Source organism: Abrus precatorius, unplaced genomic scaffold (genome assembly GCF_003935025.1).
Source record: "Abrus precatorius isolate BTA unplaced genomic scaffold, Abrus_2018 Scaffold8, whole genome shotgun sequence".
Taxonomy (NCBI): Eukaryota; Viridiplantae; Streptophyta; class Magnoliopsida; order Fabales; family Fabaceae; genus Abrus; species Abrus precatorius.
In genome coordinates, this window is record NW_020874428.1 from 34,486,813 (window position 1) to 34,512,348 (window position 25,536).

The 25,536-nt window shown below is 30.4% G+C and overlaps 4 protein-coding genes across 8 annotated transcripts; 2 read left to right on the forward strand and 2 right to left on the reverse strand.

Annotated features, from left to right (window-relative positions):
- Positions 1-5,065: 5,065 nt before the first annotated feature.
- On the reverse strand, positions 5,066-11,560 carry LOC113874876 (protein S-acyltransferase 24). 2 transcript variants are annotated; one of them, XM_027513105.1, is made up of 13 exons: positions 11,005-11,560; positions 10,471-10,614; positions 10,157-10,269; positions 9,359-9,438; positions 9,066-9,229; positions 8,138-8,276; positions 7,909-8,008; positions 7,408-7,465; positions 7,208-7,285; positions 6,966-7,064; positions 6,259-6,337; positions 6,029-6,177; positions 5,066-5,893 (listed from the first exon to the last, which is right to left on the reverse strand). In XM_027513105.1, exons 1-13 carry the CDS (start codon positions 11,263-11,265, stop codon positions 5,432-5,434), a joined length of 1,926 nt encoding a protein of 641 aa, XP_027368906.1. In that variant the 5' UTR covers positions 11,266-11,560; the 3' UTR covers positions 5,066-5,431. The 2 variants fall into 2 exon arrangements, with proteins under 2 accessions (XP_027368906.1, XP_027368905.1); XM_027513104.1 differs by having other exon boundaries at positions 5,088-5,893; positions 7,208-7,321; positions 11,005-11,554.
- Positions 11,561-13,441: 1,881 nt separating this feature from the next.
- Positions 13,442-15,910, forward strand: LOC113847017 (nucleolin). 2 transcript variants are annotated; one of them, XM_027475840.1, is made up of 4 exons: positions 13,442-13,574; positions 13,657-13,808; positions 15,123-15,187; positions 15,281-15,910. In XM_027475840.1, exons 2-4 carry the CDS (start codon positions 13,680-13,682, stop codon positions 15,627-15,629), a joined length of 543 nt encoding a protein of 180 aa, XP_027331641.1. In that variant the 5' UTR covers positions 13,442-13,574; positions 13,657-13,679; the 3' UTR covers positions 15,630-15,910. The 2 variants fall into 2 exon arrangements, with proteins under 2 accessions (XP_027331641.1, XP_027331642.1); XM_027475841.1 differs by having other exon boundaries at positions 13,448-13,569.
- A 1,498-nt stretch (positions 15,911-17,408) lies between these two features.
- Positions 17,409-20,038, reverse strand: LOC113847920 (triphosphate tunel metalloenzyme 3). 3 transcript variants are annotated; one of them, XM_027477252.1, is made up of 2 exons: positions 19,187-20,024; positions 17,409-17,905 (listed from the first exon to the last, which is right to left on the reverse strand). In XM_027477252.1, coding segments are annotated over exons 1-2 (606 nt in total). In that variant the 5' UTR covers positions 19,792-20,024; the 3' UTR covers positions 17,409-17,904. The 3 variants fall into 3 exon arrangements, with proteins under 3 accessions (XP_027333053.1, XP_027333052.1, XP_027333054.1); XM_027477253.1 differs by lacking the exon at positions 17,409-17,905 and having other exon boundaries at positions 19,122-19,426; positions 19,532-20,024; XM_027477251.1 differs by lacking the exon at positions 17,409-17,905 and having other exon boundaries at positions 18,991-20,038.
- A 1,298-nt stretch (positions 20,039-21,336) lies between these two features.
- LOC113848408 (nucleoplasmin-like protein ANO39) lies at positions 21,337-22,709 on the forward strand. The gene is made up of 3 exons (XM_027477897.1): positions 21,337-21,495; positions 21,999-22,051; positions 22,150-22,709. The coding sequence occupies exons 1-3, from the start codon at positions 21,385-21,387 to the stop codon at positions 22,484-22,486; spliced, it is 501 nt and encodes a 166-aa protein (XP_027333698.1). The 5' UTR covers positions 21,337-21,384; the 3' UTR covers positions 22,487-22,709.
- Positions 22,710-25,536: the final 2,827 nt, after the last annotated feature.

Below are 25,536 nucleotides of genomic sequence, written 5' to 3' on the forward strand. Positions count from 1 at the left end.
TAAAATATATTGATTCTTTAAAACCGTTGATTCCTTCTTAAGGATCTAGCATCTTCGCACATAGTTTTTCCTTTTTTTAAGTTTGTTGTCATAAAATGGGCAACTTAAATACTTAATTATATTTAATTTTTATAAATTAGTTAAATTAATTTTTAATATGAAATTAGTTAAGAGAATTTATTTACTACCCACTTTAATCTTTTATAAAAAAAATATAATAAAATTTTGAGAGTTTATTTTGTCAATCAAATAAATTTAAATGAACAATTTAATATACAAATTTTAAAAAAATTAATGCGATTACAATATAATTTTTTAAAACATTAATTTAATAATTAATATTTAGATAGTGCATGTGAGTTTATAATGTTTTTTATGCCTAATAATTAGGTTAAACATGAGAAGCTTTGAATTGTATATTTAGTGTAAGTTAATATTCTTATATAGGATAACATGACATCATATAAGCAAATAAGCTTATTAGCCTAAAAGTTTTTCTAATTAATAGTTATTTGACAAATGAAAATATTTTACTATTTTACATTATATTTTAAAATGACATTTCCTGTAAAATTTAAGTCAACGAAGTTTTTAATTTATTTTTTACATTTTTATCGGTGTTGTATTGTAATTAAATAAGATTATATTTCATCAATAAAAGTTGATGATTACGTGTATGGATTTGTTAAACTTAAAAAACTGCTGATGTGTCTAAATATCTTAACTAACAACCCTAAACCCTAATTATTAAAAAAAAACATGTTGTCATACATTCGCATCTTAAATATTCAATTATATTTTGATTTGTTTCTAAGTTAAAATATTACGTTTCCACTTTAGTCTTTTATACAACAAATAATAATAAAATTTTAAGTTTATTTTATTAATATATTAATTTTGAATTAACTAGTCAATAGCATATATAATATATAACTATTTTATTTTTAAATAAATATATTTTATTTTTAAATAAATATATTTTAATAATTAAATAATATAAATTTTAATTTTAAATATTTATATATAATTGATTTTTTTTAATAGCATTTGTGAATTATAAAAAAATAGAATTTTATATAAATTAATAAGAAATAATTAAATAATATATTTATTTTTAACATTTAAAATCGAATTAACAAAAAATATAAATCAAATATATTTCACACACCACTCTTAATCAATTTTAGACTTAAAATAATTATGAAATAAAGTAAATATAATAAATGTCCCACTTTCTAAATATAATACAGGTATTTACAATATAAAATTTGATTAATTTAATATATTTTTTAAAATTAATGCAATTATAATTTTAATATTTAAAAAATTATTTTAATAATTAAAAATTAGGCAATAAATGCAAGTTTTTAGAGTTTTTTATGCTCGATAATAGTTATTTGATGTAACAGTGAAGTTAATAAGACTCTAATAAATTTTTTAAAAATTATCATTATTACGTTATAGTAGTAAAAAAACATTTCACTAAATATGGTCAATCACACAATATTATAAAACTTAGTCAAAAATTACATTATATAAATATTGTTCAGCCTTAAAAAAATGTCAATTTGTGTAATTACTTTAAATAATAAATATATACTTTTAAATTTTTCAAAATCATAAAAAATACTCACATATCTAATAATCTTAAATAATAATTCAAATAAAATAGAAAAACATAACATAATATTTTCTTAATTATCCTAAATAGAGAGTAATTACATTCATTGAACAATGAAAAGAAAAACATATAATTCTTCCAAAAATATTAACTTACTATATAAAACAATGTTTTTAACTTACACAAAAAAGGTTAAATTAAGTTTATTCACATCATGACACAAGTTCCTTATTTATGTAACATTTGACAGGTTTATCTTTAATCAAAGCGATAATATAAATATTTTTAAATTTAAACTTACCCAAAGTGTCTTAAAATAAGTTTATTTAACTTTTATTTTTAAAATTTTAACTCCTACTGTTATGGTAGGTCACTCAATTTAACTTATTCCATTTAATTTTTTGCAATCTTTAAGTAGTTTTAACTTTTAATTATCACTGTATCAAACATGCTCTAAGTCTTTCAAACATCAAATTGACCTTTATTCTTGATTTACAATAATTTAGTATATAGACTATTTTTATGTCATTTAAATTCTCTATTTAGTATTTTTATTAATAATTAAATAGGCCTTTATTCTCTATTTAAATTATCTATTTAGTGTTTTTATGTCATTTAATACTAGTATTTTTAATAATTAAATTAATATCAAGTAAAGTTTTAAGATACTAAAAAAATAATTCAATATTTATTTTATTCAGTGAGTTACAACAGTCTCTTTGTTAAAATATAAGTACCAATGTAATTAAAAAACTATTTAATTATACTGTTAATAAATTATGAATGATTAATGATCTAAAAAAATTAAACATATTTTATGAATTAATTACTCATGCGAATATGAAATTTAATACTTATATTAAATGTTTATACTTATTTTTAAAAAAACTAAATATGAAATATTTTGTTTCAAATTTAATTACAGTTAAAATTATATAAAATTGACAAAGACTTGAACTAACACTTATCTCCTACTTTTTGTTTTAGTTTGAGATATAAAAGAAAGAAAGAAAGAAAAAATTGAGTAAAAATAAGTAGTAAGCAAACTTTAAAAAAAAAAAAAACTGTCTGGCATAAAAAATACAAAAAAGAAGAAATGAAAGTTTTGTTTTCATAAATAGGAAATTATATCATTAAAAAAGTAAGTATTATAATACAATATTAAAGCTTTTCTTTATTTTAATTTAGTATTTTTAGTATAATTGAACAAATAATAAAAATATTATTTTAAAATTACAAAATAAAACAGTATCTTTAATTAAATAAACAAAATAATAATAAAAATTACAGATCTGCAATGCACGGAGGTAAGACCACCATTAACGATGAAACGTTTCTTATGATAAAACTATAAAACACACCCAAAAAAAAAAAAAAAGATTAAACATATTTTTAGTTAATGAATTGCTTATCTGAGAATTTGAAAAAGGTTAAGAAAAATATTTTCCTCCGTTTTTTTGGCATAAATGTTGAGATCAAGATTTTTATAGAATTAATATATCTATTTTCTCTTATACTTTTCTTAACTATACCAACTTAGAGAGAGAGAAAAATTACATTTTCTTTATTTATCGCATTATTTTATTTCTAAAAAATCATTGGCACAGACCAGATTCGAGATTTGGTCACTTCTAATGCAAGAATGTCTCCATATATTTATTAAGAGAAAAAAAATGAAGTGTGTATTTTTTTTTCCTACCACATGATGGCGAAACCAAAATTGGGTTTTTGGATTCAGATCCGAATCCATTGAATGATGAATGATATATAAAATCCACTTTTTCCCTAACTTTGAAAAAGGGTGACTGCGTAATCTACACTGCAGAGTGGAATGGCTTAAAAGTCAGAACTTTCAAACTGGTCATTATGCTTTTCCCTTCCTGTTCGGTGCATGCGTAATATGTTCATTTCTTTTATTATTTATAATAATGATACATATGCGTTCTTCGTTGACATTAATCATTTCATTTGTGTATTCTTTTGATCAAATCAATTCAGTTTTGAAGCAGAAAATATCACAATATTACTTGGTAGAAAGTAGAAACTGACCGGATTTTTATAAAGTAAAATCTTGACAGCATTTTGTCTACATAATCAAATTAATATTGAGATCCTTATAGCTTGTCATTTTGTCTATAAATTGTACATTTTGATTTTTTTTCTTTATTGTTATTGAAAAAATATATATCTTATGAATAATTAATTATAAGAAATTTTAATTAAACAGTTCATGCCAAAGTGGTCTAATTGTATGTAAATTTTATATGATTTTGTTAACTACAATCTTTAGGACTCATTTTAAACATACAAAAATAGCTTTTTTAATTTAAAATGTATTTTTTAGATTTATAATGCAATAAATATTTTTTAATAAAAATTTATTAATTGCAAATGTTTAAAATTAATTAAAAATAATAATATTAACATTTAATAAAAAGTTTTAAATTTTCAACATTTACCTAAGACACTATAAAAACTTATATAAAATAATTTTTTATTAAAAATAATGATATAAAAAAATTAATATATCAACAACATTAAATATTATAATTTTTAATAATATTTATCAATATTTTGATTTATTAGCACGTTTCTTTAGATATATATTAAAAAAATAATTGTTAAAATAATTGTTCAACATTTTAGAAGGAGTGAAAACAACAATGGATCATTTCAACTTTTTCCCAAGTACTCTTGCCAGTGGGCACTGGCAAATGGAAAAGTCACCTTCACACTTCATGATGCTTGAAATCAATGTCGAAATAATTATTAATTAGTGATTGAGCATGTTTACACTCTTAGTTCAACAAGTAATCTAACTTGTTATAACTTACACATTCACGGCAAATTTTATTGAGACCTTACCTCAAAATTTTTCATGATATTCAATCCATCTGCGCTAATAACTCCAACTTCGAGTGTAACCTTAGGATGGATATATGTCTAGAACAATTTTATTGATAAGAATGTAAAATACTGATAATATCCACGTCTTAGATACCTATCATTGTAAGGAATGACAATCGATAACAGCGACACCCCAAAGCGGATAGCAACAAAAGGGCCGCAACAGTGTACAGAAAGAGACACAGCGTCAAATAATCCGGTATTACAAATTTTTTTTCTAGCTAATTCCTTGTTATTTCTTAGGAGCTTATTAAAGTTTTAAATAATTTATAAATTTTAGAAAATTTTATTATGATCTATATTCTTTACAAATTCAAATTAAGTCACTGCTTAATAATTATTATGATTTTATTAATTTCTATCCAATTATAAGAACATATTTGAAAAATTGAAAGAACATTAAAATTTTATTTGACAATTAACATAATTTAATATGCTCTTATAAATAATCTAAGGTTTAAGACAAATCTCTATACCGTAGTCAAAAAAATTACTGTTCATAACGAGGGACCTTTTAAATATGTACGCATACAAGAAAGAAGACAAAATACTTAAATACAACATTGATGATAAATATAGTTTTATGTATGGGTATGTATGTATAGAAATTAATAGGAATCGGATCGAACTTCGTTCCTCCGTCAAGGGAAAAGGGCAGAAGAACACCTCTAGCAAAATACATATGAATTTCATATTAATTTCAAGGCTTAACAGCTTTTAAATGCGACTCTAGTTACAAAGGTACAGAGAGAGAACGAGGGAGAGAAGATGGCTAAAATGCAACACCACAAAATTGCACATGGGGATGGTAGAAAAGAGCCACAATAAATTGAATTAACGTAAACTAACCCAGATGTGTGCCTATGATACATTACAGGTTAGGTTCAGCCAGACATGTAGATATCATGATGAGGATGCAACAGCTCTGGTGTTCCGTCCAAGGCCAAGACCTAAGCCCAAAGGAACGTTGTCATTTCTGGTTTTGCCATGGTTACTATGGCTACAATGCGAAGAATGAACATGACCATTGATATGACCATGATGTGTTTTGGAGTTGGTATTGTTGCAATTCACATTAATAACATGATGGCCATTTCCAGTGCCCCTTGCATATTCAGAATGAGTATGCGAGCCTCCATTTATTAAGTTTGTGCTCCTTGCAATGTGCGTCATTCCTATACCCTCCTCTGAGTGACCTAATTCTTCAACGCACTCCACATCTTCATTGTACCCATTGATCAAGAAATCAGAACAGTTCTTCTTGATACCATGATCATACGGGTTTCTGAATCTACCACCTGGGCCTCGGAGATAACTATACCGCATTGCATTTGCCATTTCATTTGTTGTAATATTGCGAGATATCTGGGGGAAGAAAGGAAAAAAAGGGCACATGCTTCAGATCAGAGGAGAGAATTTCTGGTGCACCAACTCACCCCAACCACTAAACCCACACACACATATATAAAAAGCTAAATGAGGCTTTCTTCAATGACATACCTGACTAGCCTGTACAACCGTCAAAGCAAACACACCGAAGAAGAGGAAAAAATCAGCAATTAGAAATGATACTGCACCGATGTGATTCTTACCCACATACTGAATCCATGCCCCAAACGAAGGAGGAGCTATCGGATCAGTTAATACTCCTGCACGGAGAAATTTAGTTTCTATTAGCAGTTTAAATTGCAGAAAATGAACAATGTAATTGTCTCAGCACACACACATACTTGCAAGACAAACTCCACCAGTAACCAGCATTGCTGAAACTTCGAGAACAAGAAAAACAAAGAAATCCCATTTGTTCTTCTGCAATCATAAAGAGTAACAAAACCAGGTCAAATCAGATCAATTCAATCAGTCAGAAAAAGAATGGTTGCTTAATTAAAATTAAGGATAATGAAAAAAATATGGCAGTGAGATAGGATTAGTAACCATCATAACTCTAGGAACAAAGTGAGATAAGATTAATAGACTAACTAACCTATCCTACAAATATGATTTACTGAATATAAATGGAATTGTAATTTTTATGAACAAACTCTAATAATTCATCTTAGACAAATGGATAATTTTATTTGAGGCTTTAAACTAAACAGTCACTAGCACTTCTACTCAATCAAGATTCAAGACCGATCAATATAAAATGTTTGCACTATAAAAATCCCCATGACGCATGTATCACCAAAGATGGACTTTTGTTTGGCATAAAGAGAAGCATTTATTAATACACGGCAGACCACATGCTTGAGGTTCATGAGGTGGCATGCTCCACAAATAGGGAAGAGCCCAGAGGGTAACAAAATAAATGTTACATATTAAATTCCTCCCGTCTTTTTTCCATTAACGTAAATGATAAATTAATTACTTAATATATTCATTATTCAATTAACAGTCAAATGCAAAACATGTAAAACAAAAACTCATCCAGAAGTACCTTGCCAATGCAATTGGATACCCATGGACAATGATGATCAAATTGTTCCACACAACGATCACAGGTAGAACAGTGTTTTGCTCGAAGAGGCCTGACAATCTAAAGAAAAGGCAATATGAAATTGTGCACAAAATAATTCGTAGCAAAGAAAGATGGGCGTGTGTAATCTGTGTATGCAAGACTATGATCACTGGTGAAAATGACTTCACAGAAAGAAGTCAATCATAAGAAGCCAAGAGAACCTTGCATGTTGCACAAAGCTGGGACCAATTTCCAGCTAGCAAAGCAGGATCATTTATCCCAATCTTCAAGAGAGGCTCCTGCCATAATCCATTCAATCTTGTCAGAGCTGTATACTATGCAAAATGAAATAACAGTGATAAAATCATGGGGACGAATGCTGAGTATCAAGGTAGAGATTAGGTGGCGGAACAAAACTCACATCATCTTTCATATTCTGAGTGTCATGCACATTCATACGGATATAACCAGGATCCTTGCTGTGAAGAGATAGACAGAGAAAGATTACAAAAGCAAAAGTAGAATAATTAAATAAAACAAAGACTGTTTTCAAAGAATATGACAGGCATTTAGAAACAATCTGAAACTAGATAATCACAGAATCAGCAACAAAAAATTAACTATGATAGACAGTGCATGTGAGTTGAATAATGCGTAAGCATGATTAAACTTAAATATGGCTACAAAATAATAGTTGCATGGTTCAAACCAACTGAAGTCAACTAATTTCAAAATCATGTCATATCATTCAAGAATCCCAGTCTCAGAGAAATTTTACATAATAGCACTAAAAACCTAGAAAAGTCTCTTAAACCCATAAAACATTAATCAAGGTTCAGAAAATAAGATCTAATCCTAATACATATAATGGCCTAGAGGATATTCTTGAGAATCTATAACGCTTCAAGTCCATATTAATTACCTGCTACACCTGTAAAACATCACCAATCCAACAGTTGCAAGTAAAACACCAAACCATGCAAGAAGGCCGGCTGCAGCTGTCAGCTTTGGCATATTTGTGGCTACAGAAAAAAGTAGCAAAAAGATAGAAATGATAGTAAGACAACCAACAAATAAATGGATAAAAATGTATGCAAGTGTTCACACACATAAGCATTAGTGATTCCAAACATGAAAGGTAAGATAGATACCCAAGATGACTGAATGAATATAGGTGACCAAGAGCACAAAAATTATGCACCAAAGGATAGGAGCAAGTCCTAATTTGGAAATTTTTCCAAGCCGGCTGTTCCCATCACAGCGTTTGTCAAGCAGCCTTCGGGCATTTCCCTACACAATAAATTTGGCAAGAAAGAAAAGCATCTTATCCATAATTGATCAATAAATGAACCTAACATAGAGAAAATGTTCAGTAAATCTGCAATCATTCATTATAACAAAGGTAGCAGTATTTGTAAAGTGTATCTTCAAAATCAGCAAAATTGTATAAGCCATAAGACAAATGTAGATGTACCACCAACTAACTACGTGTTTACCCACATGAAGAAGATATTCTATTATTTAGCATATGCACTTTCAGCAATTACTTCTTTTAATTCCAGAACAGCAAGGCTGTATATTTTCTAAAGGTTGAGTTAAAACACCATAAAAGTTTTTAGTAAATTTTGTCAAAAACATAATCAATATTCATCACTTGCTCATCTAAACAATAACTTTTAAAATGGACAAGGTTCATGTTGTGATATGTGAATATTTAATAGAAGAATTTCAAATTTTCAAATACATCATCATTATCAGCGATTCAGATGTCAATGTGTATTGTGGCAGAAGGATGTATGCATTGCTAAAACCAGATTATGAAAGGATGTCAAGCAGAATTAGCACATCAAAACTCAAAGAACATTTCATCATAAGGGAAACACATAAAAACTCTACTCAAGCACCTATCCTTATAAATTCAATGAACACAAATGCTTTTCAGGAAAGCAAGCCAAAGCCAGTCCAATTATTGAAACCACTGGGGGAAGGAACATTTGGAAAAGATGGAGGGAAAACTTGGAACTTCCATTCAAATGGTATCACTATTCACTAATACTAAATTGATTATAAAACACCTACAAGGAAAAAAGCAACTTGTCTGTGATTCTTATCAGAAGCAAGCTGTGCTGGGGTAAGGCCAGTATTATCAGTCACCATCAGGTCTTCCTTCTTGCCAGCCTGTACTAACACAGTGCAGGCCTCCAAGTTACCCCTAATGGCAGCCCAATGAAGAGGAGTGCAACCTGAATAAATTAAGGAAAATAATAAACTAGAATAATGCTCTGAAAATCAAAGACCAATCCATTGTATATATCATTGCATGAAAAGTTTGAGGACAAAAACAGAGTTCATGATAGAGCGTTAGAACATACCCTCTTTATCTTGACGTCCCCTATGTGCATCAAGAAATAACAAAAGACGTATACAATCGGCAAAACCTTTGTAAGCAGCCCTAAAATTCAAGTCAGAAGGGGAGAATAAAAAAAAGCACTTAAAAAGTGAAATAATAGACAAATGTTTCACCTAGGCAGAACGATTTGAAACTTCAGTTTGAAGGGAAAATAGATATGTGAAATATATAAATGGCATAAAAGAAACTAATTTATTAACAATGTATTTATTAAAAAAAATCAATTACAGAAAAAAATCTAAAAGGAAAATATTATAGTAACTTTGTATGATATCATCCTTAAAAAAAAGACACAAGCAGAATTGGACAAGATATGACCAATATATTACTGAGAGAATTCCAAGAATAAATATAGTGAACATAGCTAACTAATTCAAAAATTATCCATCATGATGGGTAAAATTTCAAAGACAATATCCCAGTGGAAATTACATGATGTGCATAACAAACATTCTCATATTAGATTAATTTTTCAAGACCAATTAAACATCAAAAGAGTTTCCATGTTTTCATTTTCAATTTGGGAAAATCGGGGCCAGTTTTAGGTTCATTTTCTGTTTTGAAAGAACAAAACAATCACTTGCAGTTTGCTTGAGAAAAAGAAGACATCATAAACCAGCAAAAACATGCCAGAAAACACATAATCAACAAAGAATTTGTCAGTGTCTCATCTCACATGCAGAGCAAAGTGTTGCAAACAGAAAAGGGAAAACATCCATTTCAACAGAATGGTTGGTTGAATTACAATTCTTGTTATTACCAATGCAAGGGGCTTCTTCCGTCGTTATCCGCAACATCAGGGTCGGCATTCCATTTTGAAACAACGTGGTAAAGAAAAGCTGTCTGGCCATATTGTGCAGCAACGTGCGTTGTCTGCATCCAAGTTAATTCAAATTAGTAAAGTCAACGTTTTATAGCTGCATGCTCGTGCTTCATGAGACAGGAGATTCTGAAACTACCAATTTGACATACATAACCACATACAGACAACCACGACTAAGGGCCAATAACTTACTTGAAATGCCTTACCCCAAAATGTCTCGAATAAAGGGGGGAAAATCATATCATTCTAACCTGATATCCATTCATATCGGTAGCACCCACTCGAGCACCCTCCTGAAGCAAAAGCTCTGCAACCTGGATAGCACCCCGGACTGCACTCCAATGTAATGCTGTCTGACCAGTATGATGATCCGTTGCATTTACATCCCCCCCATGCTGCCAACCAATCAATTTTGCACATCACATAAACAGAAACAAACTACAATTCCACACTTACTGCCTCGACAAATTTTGATACATCCATTCATTTTCAACACAACTAAACAAATCATTCAATTTCCATTTCCATAACACAAACACGACCAACAACCGGAGGTAAACATACAAATCCGAACCACAAGCAAAACGTCAATTATTCCCTCTTCCTTAAACAACAACAACAACTAGCTCTTACATTTATTTTTTTTTGGAGTAACCAATCCGCAATTGAGAAAGTTCTAAAACAACGAACACATTCAAGAAACAAACAAAACCAAAGCAACGGCGCGATAGAAACTCGAAAGAGCAAAGTAAGCAAACGCAAATTCAACAAACCGATCAAAGAACCTCAATGATGTACTGAGCAGCCGCAGTGCGATTGTTGAGTGCGGCCCACTGAAGCGCGTAGTAACCCAACCCATCGGGTTCGGAGACAGGGCAACCCTCTTGCTCCACCAATCGCTGCAGCTTCTCCAAATCCCCGTAAGCCGCCGCCGTGTAGACATCGTTGCGGAGGCTATCCTCGGAGGCTTCATCGGCGCCGGCGGACGGCGTCGATTGCTGATCGCGGGATTGAACCTCCTCAACGACCTCGATCTCGGATGACATAGATCGAGAAATTAGAAATCCGATTGATTGGGGCGTTGACTTGGAAGGGGGAATTGAGATTGAGAATGTTTGGGGGAATGATGATTAAATTTCTAGGGTTTTTCTGAGAAGGGAGAAGGAGAGGGTTTGGGTCATAGGCGTCCCTGTTGACCCTCTCTCAGGACGATACGAAGGTATGAAAGGCACAATACAATACAATGCAGCCTCGATAAGAATGTAGATATGTTAATTCATGACGAGGGTCTACGCTTCGCCACTTGGTGTCACTTGATGTACTCTTTCCGAATACCCTTTTTTAACTTGTTTCCTCTGTTCTCTTAAAATACCCTCACCATTTCTTCTCCTGTTATTTTTGTCCATCCACTCTAGACACACATTATAAACACTTCCATTTTTTAAAGTGATAATTTCACACAACCAAAATCAATATATAACGGTCTCTTGACTAACCATCCAATGAGCCAATGAGTATAAATTAAACTAAAAGTGTTGAATTTTTAAAATAAATAAAATAATATAAATACTAAATTAAAATACACAAAACAAATTATGTAAGTAAACTTTTAGATATCACACCAAATCCGATACCCCGTTTGAGCCAATCTCCTTAAAAACAAATGAGGAATTGTGATTGATGCATCAACAGTTATAAGCATATTTAGATATCTCATCCAAATTGAAACATTACAATTTTTGACTTGTATGTTTTTATTATTTGTATTTTATTTAACTTTTATTATTATTATTATTGATGCGAGACTTTTTTACTCTATGTTGAACCTTAATAATATAAAAAATTTAATTTTAAAAAATTAAAACAAGTGAGTTATATATCATTTATTACCATATGTTTTAGCACGAAGACTAAATATATATATTTAGGGAGTGTTTGGTAGGAAGATTTTAAATTTTTTCTAAAATTCTTAAATTGAATATGTTAATTACTCATGTTTTGTATGAATATTTAAAAAAAAAACATTCTAAAACATTTAGCATTCGCGTTCGTGCCTTTTTTTTTTATTACATTTTGAAATAAAATATTTCAATAGAAAATGTGATATTTTAAATATTGTGTGAAGATAAAAAAAAATATATAATATATGACTATTGTCACTTTTATAAGAGATATAGTTATAAGAGATAATATATATTTTTTTTAACCATACCATTCATGAAGGGACAATGTCATTTAATATCATTATTATTGTTGTCGGTGTCGAAGTTGTTTCTTATATTATTTTTTATTTTAAACTTTATTTTTCCAAATAAAAATAAACTCTATTAATAATGGATATAAATTTATCAATTGTTAATTATATAGAATAAAAAATATATATAAAAAATACAACAGACGTTAATCCGAATGATAAGAGGCTAAGATCCAGATTAAACAGAATGAGAAATAAAAAAACTATATTTATGAAAAATAATATTTAAAATAAAATAAAGAATGAAATATTCTCTTAAAATATTATATAATATTTTTAGAAATATATAAGACATAAATTCAAAGTATATTTTTTATTAAACATGTATTATTTGTTAAAAAAAATTATGTTCCAATTAATGTATTGATTATTATGAATAAAAAAAAAACAAGTATTTAATACACAAGTAAGAATGATAAAATTCTTCATGAAAAATATTTAACTTGATTATATTTAATAAAATTTAAATTTAAGATCATAAATTAAGTTAAAATAGTTTCTTATTAGTTAATCTATATGTTCCATAATCACCTACATGTGCACAAAATAAAATTTTTAAAAAGCATAATTATTTTAAACTAAAAAAAAAAAAATCACACACAAGATGCTTCCTTAATATAATTTGTTTTATCAAGACTAGTTCAATTATTTATTAAAGTCATTTTTTTTTAAATTGAACACATCATTAATTGTTTGTATACAGAACAAGATAAAGTTTAATTTTAATGTATTATTAGAGTTAAAAAAATTATATTCTTAATTGATCAAAATAGATATTTTTATATTAATTATTTAGAAATTTTGTATTGATATAATAATTTATAAATAGATAAAAAATATACTATTAATATGTTTTAAATAAATTTATTAAGATAAAAACTTATTCTATTGATATATATTTTTCAAACAGAGATTGTAGTATAATAATCGGTGGTAGTAAGAAAATTGTTTTTTTTTATTAATTTGCGGTGACTAGCAATTTTGGAAACAAAAACCCTAACTGGACCAACCCAAAGGGTTTACTTACCCTAACCGGACCGAACAGCATCCTTCTCCACTTCTACTCTCAGTATCTGTCAGAGTCAGATACTCCAACGTAACGTAACCTCTTTTCTTTTCTTCACTCAGATAATTGCTATTCTCTCTTTAGGGTTTTATTTCACTTATTATTTTCTTCATTCAAATTTTAGTTTAGGAATTAGCACTATGGAGGAGCTATCTTCTTATTCTCTTAGCTTCACGGAGAAGAACAAGCACATACTCTCTGTTGTGGAAGCCATAGCGGTGGACACTGTTCTTGCTACTGCCAAATCTTTCCTCTGCCTTTTCATAGTGGTATTGCTTTCAAACCCGCTTCTTTTATTTTTCAGACTTATATACCTTAACCATGCTGTGTAATTCTCGTTAATGGCGTTACCAAGTGGTATTTTTGTTCTTGAATCTTATGCTGTTTCATTCTGGTTTCATCAAAATTACGTGTATTTTTGTATAGGTCTGGTTTTCAATTGCTCTTTATTCGTTTATTCATTGTGTGGGAAGAATTTAAGATTATTTTGATACCTTGTCGTTGTATATTTTTTGGTCAACTTCAATAGGCTGTTTATACCTGGGGAAAATTTTCCTTTAGGTAAAGGAGAAAATAATGTGAAGCATTGCTTCTTTGTACAGATGGAGCGTTGATTTGGTTGTAGCAAAACTATTGTTTATATTGTTCTTCCTTGAAGTTTCTAGGCTGCAGGGTGTGATTAATTGCAGAGGTTGCCCTGTTCATTTGTGAGCAAAAACTGTTTCTCAGTTAGCTGCTAGAATGGTACTTTGTTTGTTGTTTGGGTAATTTATCATTGTTTTTGCTAATTTGGAGCGTTTCAGGTGCTTCCGTTCTTTCTTATTTGTTCAGTTTGAAAACCATTGGATTATTATTATATTTTTATTGTTTTTTATGTTTAAGCTTATTTCTTCTGCACTGATTGTTCTTCTGCTTAGTTCTCTTAAGTACTGTGTATTTGTGACCTTGTGTGTTTGTTTCTGTGCATAAAAACTTTATTTCTCCATGCTTAATGATACATTAGAAGCTGAGTTTTCATATCAACATTCCATTGGCCAAATTAAAATCTATGCACTTTGAGAAATTAACCACTGATTCAAGCAACATATTTTGGCTAACTTTAGGGGTAGAATAGTTTTGCTAATACGAGGTCTCGTCATCTCATACAGATTATGTCTGCATTTGTTGCTTTTTTGTTTAAGTTTCTTCTTCTTAAATGGTGCAAAATTTATGTCCTGTGTTATAGGCTTAGAAATGGACATTGTACTTGCTTTCCCTTTGTCTTTTTGTCTGGGTCTTGACTCTTGTACTTGAGACTGGTGTTATAACCTGAAACTGTTGTCTAGTTGGAAACTGTGTTTTAGAGCTAAGTTTGCGTCATTTCTACTTGCTTGTGAAGCAATTTATAGAGCTTCATATTGCAATAATAAATCCACAATGTAATTAGGTTGCATGTTATGATTTTTGTGTATGTCACAGGCTTAGTTTGTTTTGGTTCATTTTGATGAGCCTCAAGTAAAATACCATTAGTATAGCACTAGCTTTCAGATGGAAGTGGGTACAAACTACAAATCATTATGTCTTTATGTTTGTTTGTAACCCAGACTGGATCTCTGCTGACTGGCATCAATCATTTAGTACTGTCAAAATTGACCACCATGGATGGAAGGTGAGAATAAATTTATGCTTCTCTTTGGAAGGTATTGTGCTTTATGATTGGAATGTTTTGTAGTTCTGATGTATGTTGATTCTTCCTTGTCAGATTTCCCTTCGATGATCTCTGCAAGGGGAAACATACTTACCTTAAGAACAAGGATGCTGCTGATTCAGATGAAGATGAGGATGAAGAAGATGAGGATGCAAATGATCAAGATGATGAGGGAGATGAGGACTTCTCAGGTGATGAAGGTGAGGAAGAGTCTGACCCTGAGGATGATCCTGAGGCAAATGGTGCAGGAGGAAGTGATGGTGAGGATGGTGATGATGACGACAATGATGGTGATGAGGATGATGATGATGGAGGAGAAGATGAGGATGAGGAAGAAGACGAAGACGAAGAAGAGGAAGATGAAGAGGAGGTTCCACAGCCACCTGCCAAAAGGAGGAAGTAAAATAACAGTAGTAGGTACAGTGTTTTCTTTTTCTACAATGTAATGCACTAGTCAGTCTTAGTTTTTAGAACAGGATTTTCTTTCAAGTGAACCCATCTCTCCATATAAAAGTTTAATTTGTTTGTCGTTATTTTAGTTAATTTTCGCCAACATTATTCAGTGATATGCTGTGGTAGTTAGCATCATTATATTATTGTACCCTGATTGTAGAAAAAGAAAAATGAACTGACATTGGCTCAAGGAGGCAGCGATCATTTTATGAACCAATATAAATACGATTGTATTTTAATACTATAAAGTCATTTGCTTGGTTGTTCAACATTTGCAAACTTCCCAAGGTTTGGTTGAGAAGGTTGGGTACTTAATAGGTGTCGAGGATAGCTGATTAAGATGAATACTAGTTACCTAGGGTATGTTTGTTTTCAATTTTTAAAAGAGTTTTCTCTTTTTAAAAACTAAAAATATAAACTTATAGCTTTATAAATAGCTGATTGAATTAGAAATGTTTGGTAAAATTAACTAAAATTTATTAAAACTCTAAAAAAGACATGTAGTATTATTAATATAATATAATATTATAATCAAATGCAGAGGGAGATAGTTATGATTTTCAACTTATGTGTACTTTGTTTAAAATGATAAGGATAAAAATAAAATAAATATTAATAACTATTAAATTAAATGTAACTTCGACAGGTTTTTTAATAGCTAATTTTTTAAAAGTTATACTATTTTTTTTTTGGTTATGTTATTACTAAATAGTTTTTTTAGCTTGTTTAAAAAAAAGTTATAAGCTTTTAAATCAACTACAAGTTCATGTTATTAAATACAGTTTAAGGCTCTATTTGGTAAAATTAAGTGAGCATATAATGTATAACGTGCATCCGATAAGTTAATTGAAATTATAATTGTATGGTCAAATTAGTTAGAATGATTTAAGTGATTGAAAAAGCATATAATATTATATTAATTTAATATGAATTATATGAAAGAAACATTTGAAATTTATTTAAAAAGATAAAGATAAACATAAGATAAAATTTTGGTAGCTAGAAGTTAGTTTTGAAAATTTATAATTTTGTTTTCTATTTTTTTATTACTAAACAACTCTATTAATTTATTTTAAAAAAAAATAGTAAATAGCTCATATAATGCATAAATAATTTATTTTAAAATAAAATACACATATACAATTTAATAATTAAAAATATATAAAAAATAATGTAACTAAGTACATTGATATTATTAAATGTTGTATTTTTTTAAAAAAGTTATTATATATAATTTCTGTGTAATATTAATCATGATAAAAAAAAGTGGTTATTATTCAAGATGTCCCTTCTCTGAGTGACGGAACGCCGTGTTGCCTATTATTTACTGTTTAGGCTCCTCAAACCGATTAAAAATGCTGCCGTTGCAGTATTTTCTCATTCATTGCTTGCAATGCCTCCAGAGCTATAATGGAAAACCTTCCGAAAATAAACAAGGAATAATGTCTTAGTAATGTTTTGTTTGCTTAGTCTTTGCTAATGAATATCTTATAAACTCCATGAGATTTGTTTCTACTTGAAGAAAGAATGACTTTCAGTCCAAATAAAATATGGAAACAAGAATATTAAATTATTTTTATAACGAACTCCGAATGCTCGACTCGATAAGATGATTACTCCATGAGCGAGTAGATTGTACATACGTCACTAGCATATGTATTAATGTTGAAGGATACGATGCAACCCTTCATGAGTCAGCAATTACAACTACTGATATCTTGGATATCACCATAATTGTAAACCTTGTTCAGCTGATTTTTCATATTAGTTTAAAATGTACATTATGCTTTTACGCTTGAAAATTAGAACTAAAGCAACATCATATATTGCCAAGTCAACATATATGTAAGCACAATTAGAGGGAAGTTCGCTTTAAGAAATCAAGAGACCCATATTATACCGTCACTCGGTTAGGGAAGACCGAAGACAGTTAACTTACCACAAATTGCTAAGCAATAGTGGATATAACATTTGAGAGCTGAGTGCTTTGCCAAAATCATAGTGATAGTCGCATATACACTTCATTGACATTCATAACGTAGCACCCAAATCCAAAACAAATGTCAAATAATATATGTACTCCTTATTTACTTTAGACACAGTTTTTTAATTAGAATGAGACATATCAATGGATTGCTTGTCAGAATATAAATATAGATATAAATGGTTCTGTGTAAGAGTTGCAGAGCACTTGCCTGTCTAGCTATCCATTCAACCAACGGTGACCTACGAAACAGACCATCATCACAACAAATCATATCGGCAATGTCACAATATGCTCTAATGACAAGTTCAAATACAGGGTTGGCTTGATAATGAAGTAAGACAGATAAGCCAAGATTTGTTAAAAAATAATGGGTGTCTTCTCTTTATCCCAGTTAAAATAACGTTTGCATATCAAGATTGAAAAATGTGTGAGGAAAGAAGGATAATGAAGAGTAGACTAGGGAATCATTTGTGTTACGATCATTAGCCTGCTAGTTTATTCACCTGATTTCCTTACAATAAGTCATACAGACACAATGAAGGACCCGAATGGCTCTTTAACTTACCGAATGTAGTTTTCTTGCTTTACGCCATTAGATCAAAATTCTTTTATTTAGTTATGGCTGTTAAAGTGTCCTTAGATTGAACATCGATCGACAAGACAAATAATGACATCAAGACCCATGAATCTTGTTAAATTTTGTTTGCCTCTACACCTTAAAATAAATTGTATTCAGCAGTCTGCTGAAGATCGTTTCTTAATCAACAAAAATATAAGACTTTTTCTTAAAATAGATAGCTGCAATGATGCCTACCAAGGTCATTAGTTACCTAAGATTAGCACACCATCAGGTCAATCTAATGACAATGACGCATTGATACGATAAATCAAACATATGTAAACAAAAGAAATAGGCAAATCAGATTAGCATTAACAGGAAAGTGATAGGTGATAGATCTAAACCTTAATTACGCTGCTAACTACAAGATCATAAATTATGAGATCTCTCTCTCACAATTTCAAACCCTTATACCAACGTGTCCCATTGTTATTACGAGTGAAGGTGTGATTAGGAATTTAGGCCACCACAAAGATGCAATAGCTATTGATGATCATGGCTCCAAGGATGAAGTCCTTGTTGTTAATTTCATAATTGTGCTTTTATTGCCATGATGCTAACCACAAACTGATGTCTTAAGAGAATAATAAACATCAGAAAACTGTCTTCTATTTAGTAATGGTCCGAGATAAATCTCCCAATTATATAAACGTAAAGAAAGCAAATAATAAAAAGACCAAATGAAATAGGATACTTTCAAAGTTCAAACCAAATTTATAATTGTTGAGATAAAAGATAATGGAGCTAGAAACACAAGATACCACATCCCAGAAACAAAATAGCCATGTCTTAATACAGGATGCAGAAGACTAATCACTACGAATATAAATAGCATCCGAACCACATCGAAAAATGAAAGAGTATACAGCAAACAAAACAAGCTCAATAAAAAATGACTCACTAGGGAAGTTTCCCAGATCGAAAGATCGCAAATTTAGATGCAGTAGAGTAAGAATAATCAATGCCATTTTCCTTTAAGAGGTCCTCGAGAAGCCTCTTAGCTCCTTCAGGATCAGCACTCTCACACTCGATCTCATACAAAGTCCCAGAATCAAACTTGGTCTCATCCACCTCCAATTTCAAACCTTTCCACTCATACACACTCCTCACGTTCCCAAAACCCCCCAAACCCACAAAACCCCTTTCACCCACAACCCCAAATTCATCCTTCACCCTCCCCAAAACCCTAGACTCCACCGAACCCAACTTCCCAGGCTCCGCAACGCACTCGCGACCAACTGTGGGCTCCAAATCCTCCTCATCTTCCTCCACGCGGCTCACGCCATCGACCAGAACCGCCTTGGCTTTGAGCGAAACGACACAGCGTGTGTCGTCGTCGTAGAAGCGAAGCCGAAGAACGGCGCGGCGCGAGGAGAGCTCTGAATCGGCGCCGTCAAAGAATAGGTTTTGCTGGCGATGGGTTGTGACGTGGAAGGGAGAGAGGAGGGTAGTGACGTGGCGGTGGGCTTGGGCGTTTGCGAGACGGAGCTTAACTTCGACCTCCATTTGAGAAGGGGAGTGAGAGAGGATGGCCAAAAAGGTTTTAGGAGGAGAGCCCAATGCGATGCGCTTTGGAAGAGGGATCTTGAGCGCGATCGAACTGACGGAGGAGAGTGGCGGCGCCAGAGGTGGTAGTGGCAGCGGCGTTGCGGCGGCGAGCTTCCTCGAGTTCTTCTCTGTCTTCGATCTTTACTTCGATTTTCGATGGCTTTCTTCTAAGCATTTTGTGACTCTGATTAATGATTAGTGATTCCTTTGCAGTTTTCACGGATTGGATTGGCCCCTTTAAGTTAACCCAATATCATTCACACTCGGGTCGGGTCCAAAAAATGTTAGCAAGTACCGTTGGCATTATTGTGGAGTTAAAACATAAAATATAAATTTAGATATAATTTTTTATTTAAAAATTATTCAATTTAATATTATTAAATAGTATACATTTTTTATAAAAATTTAATGTTTTAAAATTTTTAATTTGTGTGATTAAATATGCATTTAAAAAATAGTTTAATATATTATTAACTTGTGAAATGAATTTTATCTCTTTCGGAGGACTTGTAATTTATAAGATAAAATACAATTTTCAATAGTTAGAGAAGTAACTTAAAAAATCTAAAAATTAAAAGGTTAAAAATTATAAAAATAAAAAAAAGTAAAAATGTCAAGTTAATAACAGAAAATTAAATGAAATAAATTCAATTTAAAAAAATAAAAAATTATTTGTCAATATTGATAGAAGAATTTTAAAATTATATACATATTAGAATTAAGGTACTTAATAATCTTAATTCATTTTAAATTAATGATAAATTCATACTTACATCTTATTTTACAAAGATATTCAAGTGTTTATATATATATATATATATATATATCTTAATAAAACGTGTATAAGTGTGTATTTAACTCAATTAAATTTAAAAAAAAAATACTTAATCGTTCAAAATTGTCTTAACAAATTTTAGTGTATTGGTTAAATGCAATAAAAAATATTTTAATTAAATTTTTATTTTAATAATATATATATATATATATATATATATATATATACATATACATATAATTGTTAGTATTAATTATTGAACCATAGATTTTTAAAATTTGAAAATTTAGACTATATTTAAAAAAAATGAATAAAAAGTAAGTTTGTGTATTAAAATTATAGAATTTATTGTTTAAAGCTTATAATTGTATAAGAAGTTTATATAATTAAGATTATTTTAAATAACTTAAAAAGATATATAATATTATATTAATATAATATTAAAATTAATTAATTAATAATATAAAAATATTATATATATATTTAAATATAAAATATTATAAATTATATATATTTTTAATATAAAATACATTGATAAAAAAGGAAAAAAAAACAAATAAAATGTTTAGTGTATTTATCAATAAAGTATAAGTTACCAGTTATCTTTAATGAACGTTGCTTTAAAGTAAGTTCGTGTAATTATTAAAAGCTGGACGAAAGATGACGTGGAAGGAAATAATTTGGTGTGGCGACATTAATTTGAATGCGAAAACCCTAACAGCACAGAAACCAATTTCCCGCATACACACTCACTTTGTCTGAGTCACGGTATAGCAATGGAAGTTCCGAGTCTGAGCTCTGACGAGAAGACGACTTGCGTAACCTCTTTTGCTGTGCTTCACACTCTCCTTCCTTCTGCCATTTCCCTTGCTTCCTTTCTCATCAAGGTATTGCTTTCAAACAAACACAATATCCCCTTTCCTTTCTCAGTTGCACAACTTAACATGTTGCTTGCTAGAATTGGTGCCATGTAATTATGCATTGAGTGATTTGTGATGTATCTTCGTACTTACTAAATCTACTGTGCCCTTTTGTTCATCACTAGTCGTATATTTCCAGTTTCAGCTTCACAAACAGGGAACCTTTTAGTGGGTCATTGTCCCCCATTCTCCTTCTGTTCCTCTCTTTTCGTTCCAAGTAGAAAACTCTTTCAATAACTTTTATTGGAATTTACAAGATCTATTTCTGCATCATTGATCCTCTGCTTGAAGCTGCGCACAGATTATCAAACTGCAATGATGAGATCATAGTGTAAATGCACCTCTGCTTTGCATATGTCATTAGCTTTGTTACTGATCTGTGTTTCAATAGGTTAAATCAAAACGTTTTCTTCATTGTACAAATTACATTTGCATGGAGTAAAAGATTCTTGTTTGTTCCTTTTGCCCAGACCGGATATCTTCTTGCAGATGTCAATAATTTAGTGTCACCAATGGATGGAAGGTAACAATGAACATATATACCTTGCTTGCTGGTGTTACTCTGTGGTTGTTTTGATTTGGATAATCCAATTGTTTTGATTTGTTTTAATTCTTGGTTAGGTTTCCTTTGGACCAACTGTACAAAGGGACACATACTTCTGAAGAAAACAGGGATGCTAGTGAAACAGAGGATGATGAGGATGAAGAAGACATGAATGATGGAGATGATGATGATGGAGATTACGAGGACTCCTCTGGTGATGAAGGCGAGGAAGAAGGAGATCCTGATGATGATCTTGAGGCCAATGGTGGAGGAGGAAGTGATGACGACGAAGAGGATGATGATGAAGATGATGATGGGGAGGATGGAGAAGACGAGGAAGATGATGAAGAGGAAGAGGACGATGACGAAGAAGAGGAGTCTCCACGACCACCTTCTAAGAAGAAGAAGAAGTGAGAATTATACTAGTAGGCTAGTTGTTCTCCTCCTACCTTTGTAATGCTTTCTAGTTTCTAGTCAAGTTTAATTAGCAGGATAGAGATTTGCTAGCTTGGACCTGTCATCTCATCTTTTTGATGTCTAGTAATTAGTATCATATTTTGTAAACGTTATAATTGGTATGTTCTCGGTGTTACGATGATGTTGTTAATGGTGTATGGTGGCAAGCCAAAAATCGGGTATCAAAATATTCATTGCGATTTATGGCGGAATCATGATGGTTATAATAAAAAATATAATAAATATACAAAAATATGCCAAAAAGAAATTACAGTATATATTAAAAGTGGTTAAGTAAATAATGGAGAGAATAAAGAGAACGAGGAGAGGTTGTTAGCAACAATATTTGGAAAGAAATTAATGTTAAGCGATAGAAGGTCATTAGAGAATGGAATTTGTCAGAGATAGGGGGTTGTTGGCTGAAGGGGTTGAACGTTGAAGGGTTTAACGGTTGAACAGCGATGCTGGTTATTAGTATTATCTTATATATAAACTAGATGCATGATGTAATCGACACACTGAAATTGGAATCGAACTTGTAATAAACATGGAGCACAACTAATTATGCTACAAGTGCAAAATTGAACTACGATGAGAAGCACTTCACCAAGTTTACCAAATCAAAGTTGGGATTTCTTTTTTACCCTCATTTTTATTTTCAATTTTGAAGTCCTTTTCAGTTTCATTGTGGTAAAATTGAGTGGAACACAGAAAACATAAAAGCAAGTGATATATTGTTCTTTTTCTGAACTGATAAAGATAAGCAATACTAATAATTTGAATCAATATAGGGAGGTGATTTACCACAGATAATGACCTTTAAGAGTGGGGTTAGATGGAAGAAAACTAATGTAGATATTTGAATTGATGTGTCTAGTTTTAATTGGAAAGACAAAATAAGGAACACAAAGAGGGATAGGGTATTTCAAATCCCATTTGCATAGATTACCGTAAAACAAAGAGAGTTTGTTGGAAAAAAGAAATCCTTTCAGAAATATTACATCGGGCCATCTATCTTTTCTTTTTTGAATGGAAAATGTATAGAAGTTTGTTTTTGAAAAGAAAAACAAACGTGGTTTGAAAAAAGTTAAATAAACATGTCATCAATCTTCAAGGAAGAATGCTGAGACACAATTTTTTTTTCCTAAAAAAAGACTTAGCAATATAGTGAATAGATCATTGAATAGTTGCATGCTCCCAGATAGGTTAAAGTCTTTCTTTTTATCAGCACTAAATAGGTGAAATTCTGCTTCAGTTCGGATTGTAGAGCTATTTTATCTCCTACATTTGAATAACCATCAAGCCTCACGTACCAAAGTCAATTTGGCAGAAGAGAGGACACCATTTGATTTGAAGTATAGTATTTAAATTTATTTATGCTTTTCAATCATTTTCAATTTCATTATTTCATATATGGTATAACCGTGTTTAGCTCTTTACAACAGGTTCTTTCATTAATGAATAATGTAATTCATACGTTACAGTAGAAGCAAAATCAAAATATGAAATTGAGTTTGAACAATCACAGGGGAAATAGAACTTCCTGGCACATGACAATGCAATCAATATCAGAATAAATTGCGTATACAACGCTTTCAAATGATATTAATATCCCTTCTTTATCTATATGTCTCTCTATACACACACAATCAGTCAAAGAAAAAAAAATACTAATAATACCATTTGACTCAAATGCTGCATTTGCCTTGGTGTCATGCTACTTGTGATTTAGGTAGAAACTATCACTCCCCATCTGTGCCGTAGGCAAGATCCTAACATTCAGGATCCGGATTCAAGAGTACCTAGAATTCCTCAATAGCGTGCAGAGGTGTATCCAAAAGGACTGGGTGGAAATTTGATTGGAATTCTCTTAAGTCTATTATTAAGTAATATGATATTATTATGTTCCAGGGAGAAAGATATAGTTTTTATTAAATCTAATAAAAATCAATAATTTTAATAGATAACCTAATGAATTTTTTACTCTCCCTAAAATAAAGTTCTCACTTAAAAGAGTTTAATAATAAAATTTAACAAGTTCTTTCCATATTTTAATACTTATTCCATAACCATCACAATCCGCTACTCTGATTAAGTAGCAATCTAAAAATAAAAATATTGCTACTTAAAGTTTCGATTAAATTTATATTAAGTAAATGATTTTTTTTTTCAGATTTTTCCCTAAAATTTAATGTATAACAAGACATGTCTTCTCTTGCGGGCATGTATGATTTATTTTAAGCTAAATAATTACTCATTAATTTATGTTAAGTTGTTACGATTTAAAGGGGTTAGTATCAAATTTTTTCATCATTATTTTTAGTTAAAATTTCTCTTTTGTCAATGGAGATCAGTTTAGGGAAAGAGTTTAATGTCTCCTAACGTAATCAATTATAATTTTTACTCACAATTACCTTCTCAAATGATCACAAAGGTGCCGAGCTTCATATGGAGCTCGTGATGTAACTTAGATTCAATATTCATTGTAACTACCTTGTAATTAGAGTTAAATAAGATATAAGAGGGGTTTTAGTTTCACCTTTGGAATTTTTTTTCAGCAGAGTTTCACTGTTGGTCTTGGACTCTACCCTTTACCACATCACCCTCATAACATGTTTTTGTAATGGATATTGGAGCAATAGAGAAAGTGCCTAAGCTCACATACCTGTTGAAAAATAAGTCTATCGCCGGGAATTTCCCTCTTAAGTTCTAAATTAATATAGTAGTAGTCAATATCAATGTAGATTGGAGCACAAAGTTGAAAGATGTATATATGTATCCACCCCCCTTTCCTTTACTTGAAAACCCCAATTTGTCTCGCTCAATGGCTTTAGAGCTTAAGCAAAGAAAATTGTAATTTTTTTTTTTATTAGGTGAAATTTGTATAATTTTTTTTTACTAAATCATGTCAATCACACCCCTTATTCAGTAAAGTCCATGTAAATTTATTTAATAATAAATAATAGACTAAAAACCAACATCAAATTATGTTAAGATAACATTTCTCA